Raw genomic sequence first — 23,650 nt, forward strand, 5'->3', positions numbered from 1 at the left:
GTCTTAAAAATTCGGGGCAGAGGGCTGTAGACAATGCTTTAAAAATTTCAGGAGGAATGCCAATCTCTCCAGTAGTTTTACCATTGGTCAAAGAGCTGATAACCGCATCCAATTCTTCCTTCGTGAATTCGGCTAGCAGCAGCTCTTTGATATCATTTTCCAAAATTGGAATTGGCAATTCCTGCAGAAATTCATTAATCATTTCTGAGTAGACCTGGTGTGATGTCTGATAGATATCTTTATAATGTTCAAGAAACACCTCACCTATTAGTGGCATAGTTTTTAAACAAGTTTTAGTTACTTTGTGCTGGATACACTCGACTCTGTTTCGGACTTGCTTTTCCTTTGCTTGCCAAGCTAACAATCTTCCCGTATACGCGCTATCTTCATAGCTTGTCTGAAGTAATATTCTACTTGCCCTATCCCCTAAGTCATAATAGAATCCCCTCATTCGTGTTTTTGCATTCAGTATTTCTTGCCTATTGTCCGAGGTCCTATTTCTAAAGTATTCTTGATTTGCATGGGCCAGTCTATTTTCCATTGCCATTCTGTCCTCCTTTCTAGCCTTTTGTTTTGTTATGTCTTTTGAGGTAATTATGCCTCGCAGTGTAGCCTTAAAAGCATCCCATGTGATATTAATGGGGGCAGAGTCCTTATTTATAACAAAAAAGGAAGTAATCTCCTTCTCTAAATCTGTGCACCATTGCTTATCTGCTAAATTAAGTTTATTAAAATATCACCTTCTTGATGTTTCTTCATCTTTCTTCCCTAAAAGGGTTTCCATCTTAATGAGGGCATGATCTGAGAAGGCATTCACTATATGTTCATATTTACTGATTTCCATATTATGGGAGGTTAGAAAAAAGTCTAGCCTTGATGACGAGTCATATTTTGCTGAATAACAAGAGTACTCACGTCACGTTTGGTCGGATTGTTAAGCCGCCCGTTGTCTAAAATATCTAAATCTGTCTTACAACTCAAGAGTGCATTGGCTACTTGCAGTTTATTTTGCCTTCGGTCTTTTTTTGTAGAATCAACCACTGGATTTTGCAAGAAATTAAAATCACCTCCCCATATGATCTGACCAGGTATACCTGACAGTGCTTGTTTAAACTGTAAAATCGGGAGCGGGTCATCTACAACTGGTGCATAGATTGTAGCAAGTATCATGTTTGTGTGGTTTATTTGCCCATGTAAGAATGTCCATCTGCCCTTCGCGTCTGAATGAGATGCTTCAACCTGCAATTGGACATGCTTACCTATGTAGATGCTCACACCCCTCTGAGCTGTTCCTGACACAGCTGGGCAATAAAAACCCGCCCAGTTTTTCAACATTTTACTAGCATCTGCTGAGGCTCATAAATGTGTCTCTTGTACAAAGATCACATCTGGATGGTGACCTTTTAGCCAGCTTTCTATTGCACAAGTTTTACGCCTATTGTTTAAACCGTTAACATTAAGAGACAGGATTAGCAGTTTACTCCTATTCATGATGTAGCGAAAAAGGGTAAAATATGGCCTGCTTTATCCATACACCCCAAGGCATCTAGTTTAAAGTGCAACTTGTGCTATATGTGCAAAGATACATTTCTAAAGTGCAACTTGTGCAAATGTGCAAAACGCATAAATAAGTGACCGCTTAATTTGTTAAATCTCTTCTTCTAATAGGACAACAATGGACTAAAATACAGGGCATTGAGTTGTGTCAATTGCGCAAATCTACCATACCCAATATGAGGGTTGGGCAAATCATACGAAAGAGTGCAAATCACGCATTTAGACCAGCATATTACAGTACAATTTGTATCAATTGTGCAAAAAGCTATTTAAAGTGCAAAATCAAGCAGCTATTAGACCAATCAGCCCAAAATACTACAGTACAAATTCTAACAATTATGCAAAAATGGATTAAAGTGCGATATTCAATGTGCAATATGTGCAATGATTCAATTATAAAAGACAGTATCCTTCCTTAGCAGCATTCCGTATCCTTTTCCTTAACTTACTAAAAAAAAAGAAAATGATATCTGTCTATGAACTCTCTTTTTCTAACTGCTTCACCCCCACCACCACCCCATCCCACCCTCCCCGAAAGAAAGAAAACCCCAGCTTGTCCCACTATCCTTACCTCTTCATCCCTCTTTTTATTGGATGCCATCTTGCTGCATCCTGCTGCGCCCCCTGATTCACCTCACACCCGTCCCTTGAAAAAGCCTTATGGTCACAAACTCTCTTTTTCCTTTATACATTTATAAGAACATCCAAAAGGTGTTGGGCTTCCGATATTTCTGTAAAGATAAACATTTTTCCTTTGGCTATGACTTTTAATTTAGATTGCTGCACAATCATCGCCTGTGCCCCTTTAGCTTTAAAAGAGTCAATCATTTTAACAAAATCCTTACATCTATGGGCAGAGGCTGCTCACATGTCAGAGAAGATTTTAAAGTTTTTAATTTCATTGGTGGTAAATGATCTCCTTGATATTGCCACATGTAGGATTTGCTCTTTAATTCTATAATCAGAAAAGTTTATTAGGATGGTTCGTGGGTATTTAGGATTTGCGGGTTTATGCGCAGGTACCCTATGGGCTCTCGTGATTGTGAGGTCTCCTTGTAATTCAGGTATTGCTTTTTTCAACAGAGACTCAGTCCATTTCATCATCTCAACACTTTCCAGGCCCTCCGATATTCCCACAAGGCGCAGATTGCATCTTCTGTTATAATTCTCTAGTCTTGTAGCTTTGATTCCATCTGGCTCTTATTCTTGATCAACACCTGGAGATCTTTTTGCATAATGACGACGTTATCTTCCAGGGCAGAGACACGAGCCGCGTAATTCCTGCAGTATAATTGTAAGCATTTCCTGTGTTGAGGTGTCTTGGTCAGATCTTTTATTACCCAGATTTTCATTGTCTCTTGAAGTGAGGGGTGTCTCCTTCTCCTTTCCCTTTTCCTTTTCCGACTCTGATCCTGGGTTAGATACAGAATCCGGCAAGTCTGTCAATATCTCTTTCCCAACTTCCTTTTGCGCTGTCTGTAGAGGTGCTTGAGCTACTTTAATCGGTGGCTGGCTAGTCGGAGGTGATCCCCCATGAATAGCTGTACTTGCTTCTAGAGCCTCTGGCCCTAAGTTCAATTCCGATATAGGCTGTGGGTTTGTAGCTTGAGCGGGGAGGGGATGGGCCGGGGTAGATATGTTTTTCTGGCCTTGCATATCCTGTAGGCATATTTCATCTTCCGCCTTTTGCCCCTCCCTGTTTGGTTGTGGTGTACTTGTAGGTTTCCCCCGTATCACAGGGGTTTTACTGAAGAGAGGATACTATTTAGATTTTGCCGAGCTGTCATTCTCTCTGCTAAGAATATCCCCTACTCCATCTCCCTCTCCTTCTCCTCCACCTTCTCCCCCCCCACACAGCCAACATACTTAAATCAGCCGAGAGCTCCGATAGGGTCTTTTCTTCCTCCTCCTCCTCCGATGTTTTGTCAAAATCATTCTGCCCAGGCAATTTATTTTTCTCAGCCAGCGCCAGTACTTTTGCTTTTAAGTTAATTCTTTGCTGGGCATTCCTTCTCCCTCTCATAGCACCTTTGGACGCTAGGACCGGTGTTGGTGTCGGAGGTGATTGACCTGTTTTTAAAAAAACCTTTCCTGTCCCAGCTTTAGAAAGTTTATTCCGCAGTTTTGCCACTGCTTTTGTAACTAGCGACATCTTCTTTTTTTTCTAGTTCTTTTCTCCCCCAAGGCAGAACACAATGCAAAGCACTACTGGAAAGCTGAGAGGGGGGGTCACCTCTTTATCACACCCTTAGAGAGCTTAGAGAGCTTTAAGAAAACTCTTAAGTGCGTTTTAAGGATTTAAGATATGCCAGCCCACTGTAGACCTGCAGCTTCATACAGCTTCATCCTGTCTCGCTCCATGCGATGGTTAAAAGAGGAAATTGACGAGGTATTAAGAAATATAAGAGTCACTCAAGTTGTAGAAGTAATGTCCTCTCCCCTCCCCCCCTACTGAACAGGGCCGGACTGACTACCGGGCGTTTTGGAATGCTGCTGAGCTGGGGGCTGATTTCGTTGATGAGGACCTGCGTGTGCTGAGCGAAATTCGTTTTGCTTTGTTTATTTCAAAGCCCACGCAGGTCACCAACGAAATCAGGCCCCACTGCAGTGAAATCAGCCCCCAGCTTGGCAGCATTCCAAAACGCCCGGTAGTCAGTCCGGCCCTGCTACTGAAGGTCCAACTACAGGCTAAACATTTTGTGCTCTCTTCTTCACCCCAGCCCGGTATTACTGACTCTGCCGATCGTACAACTGTAAGAAGAACCTCGCTGGTGCTAGTACTGCCTGGTGCTGGAGCACAAATGGTGGGAGTTCACTTGGTTCACTGGGTTAAAGAGTTACAGGCAGGGTTAGAGGCAAGAGGGCAGAAAAACAGGCAGGCAGGCGGCAGCAGAGTATGGAGCGATCACCGCCCGGTGCGGGAGCTCTGATGGAAGAAGTTCTCTGAATTAAGGAGTTACACACCGGGTTAGAGGCCAGAGGGTGGGTAGGCAGGCAGGCAGCAGCAGCGTAGAGACTATGGCGAAGTAGAGCAGGCTTTTCAATGCTTTTCAATGCTGGAGGTACTAGAAAAGCCGGAAATGAGCAATGGCTAAATGCTTCAAGGCTTCAGGCTCCAGAACAGGTAGATAGGCGGGCTGAAACACGGAGTCCAGGAGTACAGAGGGGCAGGCAGCCGCAGATGACAGATGGCAACAGCAGTCAACAACAATGCGAACACTCTCACGTAGTGCTCCGACACGAAGAATACCTCAGCAGGATGCCTCGTCTCTCTTCTGGGCCCCTTCACTCCCTCCACTCAGCACTTTGCACTCCGCAGCTCGGCATAGCGTCAACGTCTCGCCGGTGTAGCTAGCGCAGCCTCGCTTCTCAGTGTGTGCCATCCGAGCAGGGCCGGTTCCAGGATTTGCGAGGCCCTGGGCTAAAATGGAATGTGCGAGGCCCCTCTAATGTAGATAAGTGGCCCCTTGCAAGGAGACCATTCACAGACATTGTGGGAGGACCATTGTCCAGCATTTTGCCCCCCCCCCACAGTTTTAACTTTCAGCCCACAAGCATTTCTCTCACCTTCAGTTGATAGGTGTGAGAATTGCTTGTGGGCTAAAAGTTAAAACTGTGGGGGCACAAAAAATGCTGGATAATGGGCCTCCCACAGTGTCTGTGAATGGGTCTCCTTGCAATTGAAGGGAGCTTCTCCCTCCCCTATGCCTCCAGACACCATCCCTGAGAGGCCCGGGGAGGGGGACCCTCCGAAGGACCTTAATTGCAAGGCGACAACTTTCTTTGAAATAGATCGCCAGGGAAACAACAGGACACATCACCAGTGCGTGGCCCCATGATGGTGGGCTGAGTGCGAGGCCCTGGGCAGCTGCCCATGCCTAGCGCCGGCCCTGCATCCGAGCCTTAGGCAGAGCTCAGGCGCGCCTATGCTGAATTCAGGCACAGAAAGCTTCAAGTTACTAGAGACCCCCGTTCAAAATTCAGAGTCGTCGGGGAAACATCGGAGCTTCGAGAGAGCGGCAACCATTCCTCAGCAGCTCATCTCGTGGGAGGTACTTCGGCGAATCAGGTGGGTCACGTAGCCATCCTGTACTAAGTACTCTTGTAGACAGGGCTTTGCATCAAATTCAAAATGCTTCGTTGAGGCTGGCATTAAAAAGAGAAATCAACATCCAACTTTGGTTGCTGCACTGTGTCGGGTGAGTTGCTAGTAAATCTACCCCTCCGAGCAGTTCTGGAGCAGTCTACTATTGTCCGTGATGGAAGATTGATCCTTACCAAGATGGTATTTGTCTTCCAACCACTCTCTTTCTTCTAAATATATTGATTACCGGGATGCAAATGTTCTTCTAGGAGTTTAACTCCCTGATATCTGGAGTGACGTGGACAGATGACAAGACAGTGTAGGTATGGGAAAATTCTGACTTCAGCTAACGGATTCTGATTATACTACATAGCTGCTTAACTAAAGAAAGTGGCGAGGTTGGACACATTGGTAAAACCTCATGGGTCACACTTTTTGGAAAATGAGATCTGCCCATTGTCGTTATGGGAATCACTGCCAGACATTACAAATTGGCAACAGACTTCCCTACTGGGCCTTTCAGAATGCTGCAAATCAACAAATTAGGAGAGGTGCTGACCAAACGTAGGGTGTCGATTTGTTGGGAAACAGCACACAACCCGAAGATTTCTTATTGAAGGAGGGTCTATAGTTTGGCTGTGGCAGAGATATACATTTTTATGACCCAGGCGCAGTGATGACCTAGAAAAACATTCCAATTGGACATTTGTAAACATTCGGATGGTAAGCCTCCTTGAGCAGCAGTGACCAAGTTTTGGACTACATGGTTTGACATTGGGTTATTTGAAACTAATGCTGATTGGGCATGGTACCAGAGTATTAAGGACTAAATATTGTCTGACCAAAATATTGAGTCCCACATATTGTTCACAAAAACATCACCCTACTGGAATCAATATTAAAATATCTGCCTCTAATTGGATAATATTTTAGCAAATGATCTTTAGAAAACTATATTAATGTAAGACTATATTTTTGTCAACGATATTCTGACATACAACGCATGATCGATCATAACATAGGGCGATCATGAACATTATTAAAAGCTATTAAAATTGCTTAGTAATGTAAGGGAGAAATGGAGGAAGCTCCCTGGACTCTGATTGAGGGTAAAAGGATTTGCGGTCTCAACTTAAGTAGTACAGAGTTGGTAAGCATCAGAGATAAGTGACCCCCTGATTAGATACATCGAGTGCAGGGAGATAAATGCTGCAATTCAAGTTATAATAATACAGTTTTATGTGTCCAGAATTCACAACATGTGTGTACTGTAATGTTAAGTTACACTTTTGTGTGTAATCATGTCCTGAACAGAAGCGTGAACAGCGAAACGTGAAGTTGAGTTTTGGTCTTGGCCAGTCGGTTAAGTGTAAGGATAAAGCACAATAAGAAAAAAATGAATGAAGTTTGTTAAGGAAAAATTCTTTTGAAAAAGTGTTGCAAAAAGCAATAATGTCAACTGACTTTTTGTGTTTTAACACCACATTCACAATTGTATAACTGGCAGGATATATTGCTGTAAGGCTAAACTCAACAAAAATAGCTTGAAAGCTTCTGGCATATATTAAAACAATATGATATATGCTCACTTGTGGTTCTCTATCTAAAATGGATGTTTAATCCGAATCGCCCTGTAGTGATGAGCACGAGCTTCATGCCAGGCCGAGTAACAAGAGATATAATTAACAACCATTATTGCCCCGCAGCTGACGCTATTAGCACTCCGTTAGTGGTCCATCTCACCACTAGCTACGAGCCAGTATTACCACCAAAAAGCGCCACTATGTGCTGGGGGCGTCACAAAGGCATTCACCTCGAAGCGTGGTAAGTAACCATTCGCAACACTCCCTTGGGGGACTGCCCATTGTCTCACACATACTGGGGGTGCTGAATGCAGTGTGTGCCTTGGCCTGGGTGTGTCTGAAAGGGCCGAACGCTGTGTGTGGCTTGGCCTGGGTGCGTCTAAAAAGCACTCGGGCCGAAGAGCGTTGGTGTGGGTCATAAAAAAATAAGAACAGCGGGAAACAATCATTCAAGACTCACACAATTCTAATTGTTAGACGGTCGCCGCTGGCCCTCAAGCGGGGGCACACACGACTGAGCGTGTCTTTGGGGACAATTACTGCAGCCTCTTATGCGCGCTGTTACTGAACTATCTCATTAAACCAAATTACACGCGCCTGCTAACATCAGCCAGGGCTATAGCCGGGCTCAGGCGGCGGATCACTACACTAATTACATGCGCCTGCTAACATGAACCAGGGCTGCAGCTGGGCCTCAAGCGGGGGGACACGCGCCTGCTAACATCAACCAGGGCTACAGCTGGGCCTCAAGTGGGGGAACACGCGAATGACCGTATCTAAATACACACATTACACACATTCTATTTCATACCCGGACAACGTCGGGACGGGCTGCTAGTATGCATATATAATGAAATTCCTGTTTTCTTGTTGTAACTTTGGGTCTATTCCTTACATAGGTGATACCAATTGTATGTCTTGTATCTGGGAGAAGTTAGTGTCCTTAAGAAGGTGGTCCTATCTTTTTTTAATCACCAAAACGTGTCAACGTATCGATTTGTAATACATCTGGTAAACACCAGGATGCAATAGTTGATCATATGGATGATCAGGCATCTGGAGAAATGATTGTAACAGATTAACGTTTTATAAAGACCCATGCTGTTGTCTTGTATATTCTCCCATTTTGTATGTTTAATTTGTAATTGTAATTTGCTTTTGTTTATGACATAATGATTGTATTTTAAAGTACTGTATGTTGTGTGCCAACATTATATGTTTTCTACAAAATGTATTGGGGTGAGTATGCATTGACTCAATTAAGCTGTTGCATGTGCTGTTACATTATATTAAAGATCTTACTAATTTCATACAATCGTGGCACTGAATTTAAGTGGGATTTGGGGAGTTAACAAATATGATACGAAAAGGAGGTGTGTGAATGAGTGCATGAGGCCTTGTATGTGTAATTGAGCATCCAAAGGGAGAATGTTTAACTTTATAAATACAGTTTGTGTACATTCTTCTTTTTGCCATAATTTAAGCTTTCCACACATTCATTATCAAGTAATTATTCCCATAGTTAGTACATGGCTAATCTTGACTGCACAATGTAATTCTAGTTACGTTTGATCTCTATTTAGAATGCCATGGCGTAGCAAAGTACCTGGACTTTAATGTAATGTAGTTTAGGTGGAACTATAGTAACCTCTTTCAAAACTACAAGGAAACTTTAGTGGTGCCAGGATACACCCCTGTTTAAATCCATTCCTACAGTTATGTTATATTATGGATATGTTATGTTGCCTGCCTCCAACCATCATTTGGTTTGCTAACTTCTCACCCAGGTTCGGAGGACTCCATCACGAATCGGAGACTGTGCATTGTAAGGAGTAGGAAGGCGTATGAGGATATTTGTTGTTTTATAAGTTGCTTAGTCGGAGCCAGATCTCTAGACCGCTGCATGCTGTTTGTTTTGCGCATCAGAGGTCCACTTCGAGGTCGTCTTCGGGACATGCTTCTTGATTCAAGATGAAGCATAAGAAGAGGAAGCATTGGTCTCGACGTCATTCAGAGAAGGAGTCTGACCCAAAGTCGTAGTCTCCAAGTCGTCGACATCGGAGGGATTATGTCTCTCCTTCACCTGCTGTGCAGGATCCGGAAGGTGAGCAATCGCCTGTCGGGTCACCGGAGCAGTCACCGGCTCGAGTATTGAATCTGTCCCCGATGTCGATTCAATCTCCAACTCGAGAGGAGGAAGAGGCTCCCTTGCCTGAGGTTTCTACGACTCCAGTCCATCATCCCGAAGAACAAGTTGACCCAAATCCGGTGCCTTCTCAGGAGCTGCCTGTGGGTTCATACCCTCCATTTCCAGGCCCGGGGCAAGACCCTATGCATTATTTAAATGCAATGTATGGAGTCTTCTTGAGAGCCATGTACCCCTCTGGAGCACCGGTTGGTCCCATGGGTCCGATGGCCTTTAATCTGGGAGTCCTCAGACGTATGCTCTGGCGCCGTTCATGCCTTTTATGCCAGCATTGTCTCCGTCTTGGCATCATCGACGTCGATTCCTTCATCACCGGCGCCGGTTCAAATTCGACCTCGATTGCTGCAGCCTGGTCCTTCGGCACCGAGCTTGACGCCGGCACCGGCTCCTTTGGAGTCTGTTGCGGATCCGCCGACGCCGATCCCGAAGGTGAGGTCGAGACGGGAAGCTCAACGGCTTCTAAAGGAACAGAGATATAGAGAAGTGGAGATTGAAGAAGGTGAGCTGCAGGAATCTATGATTTCCTTGATGATCTGAGGGAGGCTAGTGGTTTAGAACTATCTCCGGATTGGGAGCTATCCTCTGTTCCAGATGCCCCATCAAAAGATGTGGCTCAATATCATGTATTCATCAAAAAGGCAGCTGAACTTTTGAATTTAAATTTGCCCACTGCGGAATTTAAATCAAATATTTTAATGGAAGTTCTCCGCTCCCCATCTTCAGTGGTAGAGCCTATGCTTCCTTTTAATGAGGCGATGACAGAGCCAATCCAGCAGTTTTGAGAGCTGTCGCGAGGAGATATAGGGTGGCTCCTGGAGACCCGGACTTCTTATCCTCCCATCCTTCACCCGAGAGCTTGGTGGTACAGGCAGCCTGCTCCAAGAAATCTGCAGGTGCCTTCCGTCAGGTGCCTAGTGACAAAGAGTCTAAAAAGCAAGACCAGTCGGCAAAGAAAGTATTTTTCTTCAGCTAGCATGGCTCTCAAGTCAACGAACGCCACTTGCCTTTTAGGGCATTACATCCATGTTCTGATGAACTCTGTGAAGCAATAGGTCCCTAAGATTCCTGAGGAGGACAGGCAGAACCTTGCCTGAGGTTTCTACGACTCCAGTCCATCATCCCGAAGAACAAGTTGACCCAAATCCGGTGCCTTCTCAGGAGCTGCCTGTGGGTTCATACCCTCCATTTCCAGGCCCGGGGCAAGACCCTACGCATTATTTAAATGCAATGTATGGAGTCTTCTTGAGAGCCATGTACCCCTCTGGAGCACCGGTTGGTCCCATGGGTCCGATGGCCTTTAATCTGGGAGTCCTCAGACGTATGCTCTGGCGCCGTTCATGCCTTTTATGCCAGCATTGTCTCCGTCTTGGCATCATCGACGTTGGTTCCTTCATCACCGGCGCCGGTTCAAATTCGACCTCGATTGCTGCAGCCTGGTCCTTCGGCACCGAGCTTGACGCCGGCACCGGCTCCTTTGGAGTCTGTTGCGGATCCGCCGACGCCGATCCCGAAGGTGAGGTCGAGACGGGAAGCTCAACGGCTTCTAAAGGAACAGAGATATAGAGAAGTGGAGATTGAAGAAGGTGAGCTGCAGGAATCTATGATTTCCTTGATGATCTGAGGGAGGCTAGTGGTTTAGAACTATCTCCGGATTGGGAGCTATCCTCTGTTCCAGATGCCCCATCAAAAGATGTGGCTCAATATCATGTATTCATCAAAAAGGCAGCTGAACTTTTGAATTTAAATTTGCCCACTGCGGAATTTAAATCAAATATTTTAATGGAAGTTCTCCGCTCCCCATCTTCAGTGGTAGAGCCTATGCTTCCTTTTAATGAGGCGATGACAGAGCCAATCCAGCAGTTTTGAGAGCTGTCGCGAGGAGATATAGGGTGGCTCCTGGAGACCCGGACTTCTTATCCTCCCATCCTTCACCCGAGAGCTTGGTGGTACAGGCAGCCTGCTCCAAGAAATCTGCAGGTGCCTTCCGTCAGGTGCCTAGTGACAAAGAGTCTAAAAAGCAAGACCAGTCGGCAAAGAACGTTTTTTTCTTCAGCTAGCATGGCTCTCAAGTCAACGAACGCCACTTGCCTTTTAGGGCATTACATCCATGCTCTGATGAACTCTGTGAAGCAATAGGTCCCTAAGATTCCTGAGGAGGACAGGCAGAACTTCAATGAGGTTCTTGTTGATACTCAAGCTGCTGCTCACCAAGTCATCCAGAGTGGTTTGGACACACTGACTCTGTGGCGAGAGTCATGGGGTCATCTATTGCCAGCTGGAGGGCAGCTTGGCTGAAGACTTCTGAATTTTCTGCTGATGTCCAAGCTACTTTAGTAGATCTGCTATTTGATGATTCAGGGCTTTTTGGCTAAAATGCGGATGCTGCTTTGGAGAGATTCAAGGATAGCAGAGCAACAGCTAGATCTTTGGGCCTTCAGTCCAGAGGTTCTGTGAGTAAGAGGTACAGAGGATTCGGAAGGTCGTACAGAGGCAGACAAAAGGCTCGTCCTCGAGGACGTCAAGATTCCTCCTCCTCCTCTTCCCACCCCCTCATACCTCAGCAAAGCAGCCCTAGATCCACCATTCCGGATCATGTGGGTCCTGTAGGGGGTCGGCTTACCCATTTTCTGCGAGATTGGGAATCGGTCACATCGGACCTTTGGGTTCTCAATCTCATGGAGAATGGGTATGCTTCCTTTTCCGGAATTCCCTCTGAATTACCCTCCTTGCCAAGGGTTTTGCATAGAGGAGCACCTGCTACTTCTGCAGGAGGAAGTCCTGGCGTTACTAAGAAAAGGTGCAATAGAGGTGATTCCGGAGCAGGAAAGGGGTCAGGGATGTTACTCCCGGTATTTCCTGATCCCAAGAAGGATGGCAGACTTCGTCCAATCCTGGACCTCAGGGTCTTGAATCTTTTTCTGAAACAGGAGAAGTTCAAGATGCTCTCCCATGCGCAGGTTCTTCAAGCGCTGCTGGAAGAAGACTGGATGGTGTCGATCGACTTGCAGGATGCATATTTCCACATCCCAATCCTGAAGTCGCACAGGTCGTATCTCCGTTTCACGGTGGGTTCGTAACATTACCAGTTTGCGGTCCTTCCATTTGGTCTTACTACTGCACCTCGAGTCTTCACCAAGGTGATGGCTGTGGTGGCAGCACATCTCAGAAGGTCAGGGATACCACTATTCACTTATCTGGACGATTGGCTGATCAAAACAGAATCTCCAGAGAAGGTGCTCCATCATCTGCAAGTCACAACTCAGTTGTTCTACAGATTGGGCTTTTCGATAAATGTACCCAAATCTCACCTGGTGCCCTCCCAGCGCAACCTGTTCATAGGGGCTGTACTGGATACTACTGTGTGTCGGGCATTCCCTCCACTACAAAGGATTCGCGACATACAGGAAATGATTTCTTTATTTTACAGTGGAGCGGTCGTTCCAGTCCTAAAGGTCCTTCGTCTGCTCGGTCTGATGGCTTCTAGCATTCTGTTGGTCAATCATGCATGCTGGCACATGAGGGCACTCCAGTGGTGTCTCCACAGGCAGTGGTATCAGCGCAAAAGGGGATCTCAGGGAGTCTGTGAGGATCACCAGAGAAGCTGCAGCGGATCTGTGTTGGTGGAGCTTAGAAAGCAATCTGTCTCAAGGAAAGCCCTTCCATCTGCCTCCATCGGTGGCCACAGTGATAACGGATGCATCCACTCTAGGGTGGGGTGCTCATCGGTGGGATCTAGAGATCAAGGGTCTTTGGTCTCTAGAGGAAAGGATTCTTCACATCAACCTTCTAGAGTTGCGGGCTATACGTTTGGCGCTCAAGGCATTCCTCCCTTCCCTTCGCGGTCGGTCGGTTCAAGTCCTAATGGACAACACGACCGCGATGTGGTATGTCAACAAGCAGGGAGGAGTGGGGTCGCAGTGACTTTGCAGAGAGGCACTGCGTCTCTGGTCCTGGGTTCAGGACCACCAGATTTGTCGGATGGCAAATCATCTGGCCGGAGTTCTGAACGTACGTGCAGACAGTCTCAGTCGGCAGTTCTTGGCCGACCACGAGTGGAGGCTTCATCCGGAGGTGGTTCGTCACGTCTTTCGGACGTGGGGAACTCCTCGGGTGGACCTGTTTGCCACTCACGAGAATGCTCACTGCCTGTCATTCTGCAGTCTCCAGTATCCGGTGCAGGGAGCTTTGGGGGACACATTTCAGTTGAGTTGGGACTCAAAATTCCTTTACGCATTTCCTCCCATACCCTTGATTCCTCGGGTTCTGAGGAAGATACGGCAAGACCGGGCCCAAGTTATATTGATCGCCCCGGATTGGCCAAGAAGGTTGTGGTACACAGATCTTCTCCACCTCTACTCGTGCCCTCCGCTCCGTCTCCCTCTCAGGGCAGACCTCCTCTCTCAGATGGAGGGGCAGGTTCTACACCTCCAGACGTTACACCTTCATGACTGGAGATTGAACGAGACAACCTGAATTCTTTTTCTCTCCCACATGACGTGGTGGATGTCATTTTATCAGCCAGGCGTCATTCCACCAAGTCTATCTACTCTTATAGGTGGTCCAAATTTGTATCATGGTGTGGGGAGAAGTCCATTGACCCGTTAAAGGCTCGATTGTCTGACATACTTCAGTTTGCACTTTCTTTGGTTCAGCAAGGGTTTGCTGTAGCTACGGTCAAAGGTAATCTTTCGGCCTTGTCTGCATTTCTCTGTCTGCTGGATCAGCCGTCCTTATTTAAGTCTCCTATTGTTTTAAGTTTTTTAAAGGGCCTTACAAATACATTTCCTCCTACTCCTTTTATTGTGCCTCAATGGGACTTGATTCTTGTTCTTACTTTCTTAATGGGTTCACCTTTTGAGCCTTTGCACAGAGGTCCGTTGAGACTTTTATCTTTTAAAACGGTCTTCCTGATTGCGATTACCTCGGCAAGGAGGGTAAGTGAGCTTCAAGCTCTTAGTTCAAAGCCCCCATTCTTGACCATTCATGCTGAAAGAATGGTACTCAGGACCAGGGCTGCTTTTCTGCCTAAGGTGGTAACCCCTTTCCATCTGGGGCAGTCCATTACCCTCCCTACCTTCTATCCTCCCTATCACCCTTCTAAGGAGGAGGAGAGACTTCACCTCTTGGACCCTAAGAGGGCGGTGAGCTTCTACCTGGACAGAGTTGATGACCAGCTCTTCGTGGGTTTTGTTGGTGCCAGAAGAGGCAAAGCAGTGCACAAGCGCACACTATCAAGATGGATTGTCTTGTGTATCAAGATATGCTACTCTCTGGCGGGTAAGGAACCTCCTAAAGGTTTGAGAGCTCATTTTACTAGAGCAAGGTCTAATACATCTGCTTTGTCTAGAGGTGTGCCTGTAGAGGACACTTGTAGAGCGGCGACTTGGGCCTCCCTCCACACTTTTGCGAAGCATTACTGCTTAGATTCTGAAGTGAGGAGGGACGGTCACTTTGCGCGTTCCTTCCTCCAAGATTTTCTGGTATAGGAGAGTGGACACCCTCCTCCTGGAGTGGGACTGCTGTGGGAATCTATTCACAAGGTGAGGAATCCACAGGCAGATGTATCCATCAGAAGAACAAGTTACTTACCTTCGGTAACGCTTTTTCTGGTGGATACAGTATCTGCCTGTGGATTCCTCACTGGCCCTCCCGCCTCCCCGTTGTCCACTCTTCTATACCTGTATTAGTGACATTGTTTTAATGTATATATTTTATTATCAAAGGAAATGTGTTGTTACAATTGCTTTCCAGCATTGACTGCACAATGTGTGTGTTACCTTGATTATTTGGTACTGTGTACATTGTGTATATATCTACTGTTGTTGGTCCGTCCGTGTGCCTCGAAGGCACGGAAAAAAGGGCGGAACTGATGTCATCATGCCGACGGAGTCCTATTATGGAGTCAGTGACGTCAGCGGAGCCGCGCGCGCTGCCGTGCGTCTGTGACGTCGTCGGCGTGAAGAGCTACAAAAGAATTTCGGAATGTTGCTGACGCAGGGGGATATTCACAAGGTGAGGAATCCACAGGCAGATACTGTATCCACCAGAAAAAAGCGTTACCGAAGGTAAGTAACTGGTTCTTCTGTGTCAATCCAGATGAAATGCTCTGACCATGAGCCCTTATCCTCTTGCAGACAGAATTAAGATAGAGATAAGAAATGACCACCTCCAGATGGCCACAAGCTCTTTGTTGTCAAACTGAGATTGCTAGTTGACCGTGTTGAAGATGCTGTGTTCACTCACAGTTCTAAGGATTTCCCCTATCTGAAAGATTTACGGTCTTCATCTGATTTAGTTACTTCCTTAATACACCTTCTGCTGGGATGGGATGCAGACCAGAGAACTTGCTGACCAACCATTCCTTACCCCATACAATGCCAGCCCATGTATGTGGGGGTGAGGCTAAAAGGTGGGTTCTCTGGGCCAGCCTCTGGGATACACACTCTTCCCTGGATGATCCATTCCTCCCTCATGCCACAAGGCACCATGGATACATTGAATATTGTGGCAATACTTTTAAAAAAGAAATCAAGAATGGAAGTTTTAAAAATTGTAGGGAATGCCCTTGCTTATTGTACATTACAAAATCTATTAAAAAATACAAATACATTTTGGCAAAATTTATCTTGAATGGAGATGCCTTTTAATAGATTAGGTACATCACAGAATGGACTGGAACAAATAGATCACAATGATGCCAGTGTAAATTTGCAGAAACAGCTGCACTTTCGGATACATGTCAAATTTAGACTTTGCACCAGTTGGTCCAAATGTTGGCACATCCAGCAGCGGTCCGCACAGGTAAGCGTGGGGTGGGGGGCGGGCGGAGGGGATGTTGACAGACAGCAAAATAGGATTTATTGATTTAATTTTCCTGAGTCCCCCCTCTGTCAACTTCCACCGCCCCGCACTGCCCCACCACGCTTACCTGCATGGACGACCGCTGGGCGCATCATCGCACTAGCCTAAAGCCATTTATGTAAAGCCAAAAATGTTAATACAACTTGACACCAGTGCACCACATTTAACTTGGCTCAAGGTAACACAAGGGAAAATATATAAGCGTGAGCTAAGGTTGCAAAATGCCAGCTCATAATGAAAGAGGTATATGTTTATGAACCGAATCTTCAACGTCTTTACAACTCTGTGTTGGAAACCCTAAATCTGCCAAATATTTAGTGAACAACTAACTTAGACTTTTAGGAGGCAGAAGGCTCCTAAAACCTAGGATGGATGGTCTTGCTTGCGTTGATTGTATTTGTTGTGGTTCTCCAAACTGTGTCCAAGAGTTATGGTGTTTGGATGTGCACTGAACAATTCTTTTTACTTGACTCTCCTGGTGCATTGCCATACGTCGGAATTATAAATCTTCTAAAAAACGCTCACATGTTATACTAAATTGCCTATCCAAAGAAAATATGCCTTTGATATTTTCTCAACAATCCTTTGCTCTTTTATATGCAGCATTCTTTACCAAGAAATCTGTACTGCTGAACAGTGGAGAGGAGTTGAGGCATAGTAAGTTCTTTTTACATTTGATGGCCCTGAATGCTATTAATATTTAATTTTCAATTTGTTGTTGATTTCATTTTATAGGTATTTTCTGGTATCAGCAGAAACAGCCGGTCTTTGGGGGCTAATTATTGATATTCCTCTTATGGTATTTATTTTTACCTCCAGACAGATGCTGTAATCTAGCCCTCAAATGTAGCGCCCTCATCACAAAATTACAAAGCACTAAGGGGCATATTATCAAGAAACGGCGCTAAAATTATCGCCGCTTTAGATGCAGAAAACTGCCGCTAAAGCGGCGATAATGGACTTGAAATTAGGCCCTTGAGAATTCCAATAGAAGCCCATGTTCTGGTGTCAACATGGGCTTCTATTGAATTCTCAAGTACATATTATCAAGACCATTATTGCCGCTTTAGCGGCAGTTTTCTGCCTCTAAAGCAGCGATCATTTTAACTCCGTGCTTGATAATATGCCCCTAACATTTTCTCCATTTACCACCTAAAGCTTCCTGGGCCAAGAACAGGACTACACACTAATTTGCCCAGTCTTGATAGAGTTATCCGTTTATGTATATACTGAGGCCAACTAGTCTCTGTTAATGCATGACAGAAGAAAAAGGGTTATTCTATTGCCCTCTAAAGAAGCCTGTCTAAGCTCCTCCGATGCTTCTTGGATAGTGCTCCAAACCTCTAGAACAAGCCCCGGAAAGGTTTCATAGCTTCTTCTCTTTATATATATATATTATTAATATGAAGGGGATTTGCCCTAGTGCTCCAACCGCATCTGGTCAGAGACACTGGAAATACAAAAAATAATGCAGCGGAATGGATCAGGAAAAGGATTATTTTTTTAAGGAAAAGTAAATGAATCCCTCACATGGAAATTAATATCCGAACACTTCTTATTTAAAAACCAACACCAGAACGTGGTCCAAAGTAGTGTTTATATGTATATATATTTTTTGAAAGGGACAATACACACAAATATATATAAAATAATTCTATATACAAACAACAACACATATATCTATACAACAACATCAATCCTAGTTACCCTGTTTGCTATTACGGATGAGAAAACATTCCAGAAACAATAATTATCACTCGCGATCTGTATACAATGAATGAAGATAGCCCTTGTACAAAGCACACCCGAGGGGACATTTTGGCCCTCTTTCATGTGACCCACATGATTGAGCCGTACCGGCGCAGATGATTCTTCTTTACCGCATCGTTGTTAAGTGCTTCGTTTGATCAGGAAATCATTCTGACCTTGGAACTCCGACTCTGGGAGTTGCTGGCGCCTCCCCCTACTAGCGAGTTTCGTCACTGGGACGTGCTACCATGCTAGAGATTTCAGAGGAATAAATAAATTCCATATTGGACAATTGTACTTCAGGCACTGCGTTATCCGCGTCTTTGTGACAGTCGGATTTTTATAGAGGTTTCCTTTTGCCCCAGTCCTGATGAAGCTCAAAACATACGGGCTGAAACGCGTCGACTCCACAGTCTGGAGAAGCCCTCTAAAAGTCTGAATTAATTGTAAAGAAATTGATGCACACTCCAATATTGAAAGAGGGCCAAAAATGTACATTCGGTTGTGCTTTATAAAAGGACTATCTTCTTTCATTGTATAAGGATTATGAGTGATAATTATTGTTTCTGGAATGTTTTCGCATCCGTAATAGCAAACAGGGTAACAAGGATTGATGTTGTACAGATATGTGTTGTTGTTTGTATATAGAATTTGTGTATAAATATTTGCGTGTATTGTCCCTTTCAAAAGAATCTATATAAATATAAATACTACTTTGGACCGCGTTCTGGTGTTGGTTTTCAAATAAGAAGAACTTTTCGGATATTAATTTCCATGTGAGGGATTAATTTAATTTTACTTCACAAAATAATCCTTTTCCTGATCCATTCCGCCGCATTATGTTTTTGGATTTCCAGAGTTTTCGCTTTATATTGGCCTGAAGAGTAGACTGTTCTCAACGTCTCCAGATTTAGAGATTGACAGAAGGAATACAGTCCTTCAGGGTGGCTGAAAACTTTACAACTGCTATCCTGTCGTTACTCTGCCCATCAAATTTAGAGAGGATCTCCTGCCTAATGGTCATCTCTGTACTTTGAAAGAAACCACCAGCACAGCCGTTTCTTTCAAGGTACAAAAACGTTTGTGACTGGTCACTGCCGGCTTTGAAGACCATTCACAAAACTTTTAACTTTGTTTTTCAAAAACAGATTCCCAAAGCGGGAGTTTGTTTCTGAAAATAAAAAACAAAGGGGCATATTTACGACCCACTATTTCCCCAGAAACATCCCTTTTTTGACGTTCCTGTGGCGATACGGGCTTTGCCTTATTTAAAAGGCAATGTTAAGCCACTTATCGCGGCTTAATACTGCCTTGTAAATAAGGCACCTTTTCACGCTATACTTAGCATGAAAGAGGTAGACAATGGGTGTTGTAGTGGGCATTCCGCCGCAACACCCATTGAATTTGAAGCTGCTCATATTTTCAAGGGTGAGAAAGCAAAAAACACACAATTGATGGACGGAATGCAGAACAAATCAAAACATTCACCCCAGTCAAGAGATCTGGGTTAAATCCATTGTTCTTTTGCTCACCATACCACCCCAGTTTAGACCTGACCATATGCAAATCAGTCTTGACCCTGTGCCTCATGTGAACAGTCCAGCCCGAACTGCCAAGCCAGGTCCTCACTGGACCGGAAACAAGCATCCTAGGACATATTTAAAGGGTGGCATAGATATGGGATAGAGCCAAATTTAAGATAAAAAAAACCTGTGGAAATATTTACAAGAAAAGTGACGGAGCTCAGCATTTGCCTTCTTGGCTCAACGCCTTACTCCGCCACTTTTGAAATGTAAGGCTGCACCATATTTACAACAATAAAGTGCAGCCCTGCGTTTTACCCTGCAATGCCATTAATTACAGCTGCCTAGTGCCAACGCAGGCACCCTTGCACCCCAAGCAGGGATCCACCCACTAGACACCAGGGAGGGGGGAGCGTTCCCTTGGGCAAGGGCTTTTGCTTCCCCCAAATTGCTTTGGTATAATTTAGTCTTTATCTTATTATTTAATTGCTGCATAATTTACTAGGGTGGGGGCTGCCCATAAAGGGCATGTCCATGCCCCCACCCCGCATACAGCCTTTCTGCCCCCCCTGGGGGGCAAAAAGCCCAGTATAAGCCAAGGATTTTTTAAAATTATTATTTGTGGTGGGGGCTGCCCAATATGGGCATGCCATGCCCCCACCCACCCCCGCAAAAATGACAGCCTTTCTGCCCCCCAGGGATGCAGATGGGGCATTAGCCCCAAATCTGCTCCCCGGGGGGGGGCAAAAAGCCCAGTAGACGCCAGGGATTTTATGGGCAAATTTTAATTAGGGTAGAAGCATTGGCATGCCCGTTTTGGGCAGCCCCCGCCCTAATTAAAATTTGCCCCAAAAACTCCCTGGCGTCTAGTGGACTTTCTGCCCCCCCCCCCTGGGGGGCAGATGGGGGCATGAGTCCCCAATCTGCCCCGCTGGGGGGGGCAAAAAGCCCACTAGATGCCAGGATTTTTTTGGGGCAAATTTGATTTAGGGTGGGAGCTCCCAAATCGGGCATGCCCATGTCCCCACCCCCGCAAAAATAACAGTCTTCCTGCCCCCTCTGGATGGCAGATGGGTCACTGGCCCCCAATCAGCCCCCCGGGGGGCCAAAAAGGTCACTAGACGCCAGGGATTTTTTTGGGCACATTTTAATTAGGATGGGGGCATTGGCATGCCCGTTTTGGGCAGTCCCACCCTAATTAAAATTTGCCCAAAAAACTCCCTGGCGTCTAGTGGACTTTCTGCCCCCCCCCTGGGGGGCAGATCGGGGCATTAGCCCACAATCTGCTCCGCCGGGGCGGGGGGGCAAAAAGCCCAGTAGACGCCTGGAATTTTTTTGGGGCAAATTTGAATTATGGTGGGGGCTCCAAAAATGGGCATGCCCGTGCCCCGCCCCCTCCCCCGCAAAAATAAAAGCCTTCCTGCCCCCTGGGGGGCACTGGGGCAGTAGCCCCCGATCTGCCCCCTGGGGGGGGCAAAAAGGCCACTAGATGCCAGGGATTCTTTTGAGTAAATATTAATTAGGGTGGGGGCATTGGCATGCCCGTTTTGGGCAGCCCCACCCTAATTAAAATTTGCCCAAAAAACTCCCTGGCGTCTGGTGGACTTTCTGCCCCGCCTGGGGGGCAGATGGGGGCATCAGCTCCCAATCTGCCCCACCAGGGGAGCAAAAAGCCCACTAGACACCAGGGAAAATTTGGGGGCAAATTTGAATTAGGGTGGGGGCTCCCAAAACGGGCATGCCCATGCCCTCACCCCCTCCCCCACAAAAATAAAAGCCTTCCTGCCACCCTTGGGGGGCAGATAAGGGAAAGGGCTTTCAAACTGCCCCCCCTGGGAGCCAAAAAGGCCCCTAGACGCCAGGGATTATTTTGCGGCAAATTTGAATAAGGGTGGGGGCTCCCAAAACGGGCATGCCCATACCCCCACCCCCTCCCTTGCAAAAATAAGAGCTTTTTTGCTCCCCCTGGGGGGTAGATGGGGCAGTAGCCCTCAATCTGTCCCCCTGGGGGGAAAAAAGGCCAATAGACGCCAGGGATTTTTGGGGTAAATTTTAATTAGGGTGGGGGCATTTGCATGCCTGTTTTGGGCAGCCCCACCCTAATTAAAATTTGCCCAAAAAACTCCCTGGCATCTAGTGGACTTTCTGCCCCCCCTGGGGGGCAGATGGGGGCATTAGCCCCTAATCTGCCCCGAGGGGGGGAGCAAAAAGCCCACTAGACACCAGGGATTTTTTGGGGGCAAATTTGAATTAGGGTGGGGGCTCCCAAAACGGGCATGCCCATGCCCCAGCACCCTCCCCCTGCAAAAATAAAAGCCTTCCTGCCCCCCCTGGGGGGCAGATGGGGCAGTAGCCCCCAATATGTCCCCCCGGGGGGGCAAAAAGGCCACTAGGTGCCAGGGATTTTTTTGGGCAAATTTTAATTAGGGTGGGGGCATTGACATGTCCGTTTTGAGCAGCCCCTACCCTAATTAAAATGTGCCCAAAAACTCCCTGGTGTCTAGTGGACTTTCTGTTCCCCCGGGGGTGGGGGGGTTGGTACTTTCCCAAGATGGCCGCCGAGCCCGGGGACAAAATCTAGGATGCCCTCCCTCCCCCCCCCCGAAGTCTCCACAGTACGATTTGGGCCATTTCCTGTTGCAGCCACTATGCCTACCCACACAAGTGAGGTACCATTTTTATTGGGAGACCTGGGGGAACGCTGGGAGGGAGGAAATTTTAGATTCACGCAGATTCCAGAACTTTCCCACCCAGAAATTTGAGAAAAAAGTGTATTTTTCTGCGAAATTTAAGGTTTGCAGGAGATTCTGGGTAGGGGAATGATGGGGGACCCACACAAGCCATACCTTGCTGGACCAGGTGTCTAGTTTCCAGAAATGTATGGGTTAGGTAGGTTTCCCTAGATGGCTGCCGAGCCTCGGGCCAAAATCTCATGGGACCCCCCTTGAAAAACCAGGTTGGTTTGTGATAGGTAATTTTGATTTCGCCTCAATAGGTTTTGGGCCCTTGCCTGTCGCGGGTCCTTGACCCACCCACGCAAGTGAGGTACCATTTTTATCGGGAGTCCTGGGGAAATGCTGGGTGGGAGGAAATTTGTGGATCCACGCAGATTCCAGAACTTTCCAACACAGAAATGTGAGAAAAAAAATAATTTTTAGGTACAATTTGAGGTTTGCAGGGGATTCTGGGTAGGAGAATGATGGGGGACCCACGCAAGCCATACCTCACTGGACTCCCCTGGGTGTCTAGTTTTAAGAAGTGTGTGGGTTAGGTAGGTTTCCCTAGATGGCCGCTGAGCCCCAGGCCAAAAACTCATAGGACCCCCCTTGCAAAACCAGGTTGGTTTGTGATAGGTAATTTTGATGTCACCTCAATAGGTTTTGTGCCCTTGCCTGTCGCGCTTCCTTGACCCACCCATGCAAGTGAGGTACCATTTGTATTGGGAGACCTGGAGGAAGGCTAGGTCGGAGGAAATGTGTGGATACATGCAGATTCCAGAACTTTCCACCACAGAAATGTGGGGAAAATGTGTTTCTTTACAATTCTTTAGGCTTGCAAGGGATTCTGGGTAATAGAACCTGGTGGGAACCAGTCAAGTCACCCCATCCTGGATTCCTCTGGGTGTCTAGTTTTCAAAAATGTATAGGTTTGCTAGGTTTCCCTAGGTGCCGGCAGAGCTATGGTTCAAAAACTACAGCTAGGCACTTTGCAAAAAAGGGTCATTTTTCACTGCGAAATTGAGGTGTGTTCACGTTGCGTTTTGTGCCGTTTCCAGTTGCGGGCACAAGGCCGACCCACACAAGTGAGGTACCATTTTTCTCAGAAGACTTTGGGGAACGCGAGGTGGGTGGAAAATTGTGGATCCAAACTGATTCCTGAACTTTCCACTACAGAAATGTAGATGAAAATTTGTTTTTTTGACAATTTTTGAGGTTTGCAAGGGATTATGGGTAACAGAACCTGGTGGGAGGCATTCAAGTCATCCCATCCTGGATTCCCATGGGTGTCTAGTTTTCAAAAATGTATAGGTTTGCTAGGTTTCCCTAGGTGTCGGCAGAGCTAGGGTTCAAAAACTACAGCTAGGCAC

At 46.2% G+C, this 23,650-nt stretch overlaps 1 protein-coding gene across 1 annotated transcript in view; it reads left to right on the forward strand.

Annotated features, from left to right (window-relative positions):
• LOC144819903 (uncharacterized) overlaps positions 1-23,650 on the forward strand; it is a 75,256-nt gene that overhangs the window by 20,187 nt on the left and 31,419 nt on the right. The window contains exon 3 of the mRNA XM_078677611.1: positions 16,895-16,948. Coding sequence (XP_078533737.1) covers positions 16,895-16,948 — 54 coding nt within the window. The remainder of the gene's footprint in view (positions 1-16,894; positions 16,949-23,650) is intronic.

Source organism: Lissotriton helveticus, chromosome 2_1 (genome assembly GCF_964261635.1).
Source record: "Lissotriton helveticus chromosome 2_1, aLisHel1.1, whole genome shotgun sequence".
NCBI classification, from domain to species: Eukaryota; Metazoa; Chordata; class Amphibia; order Caudata; family Salamandridae; genus Lissotriton; species Lissotriton helveticus.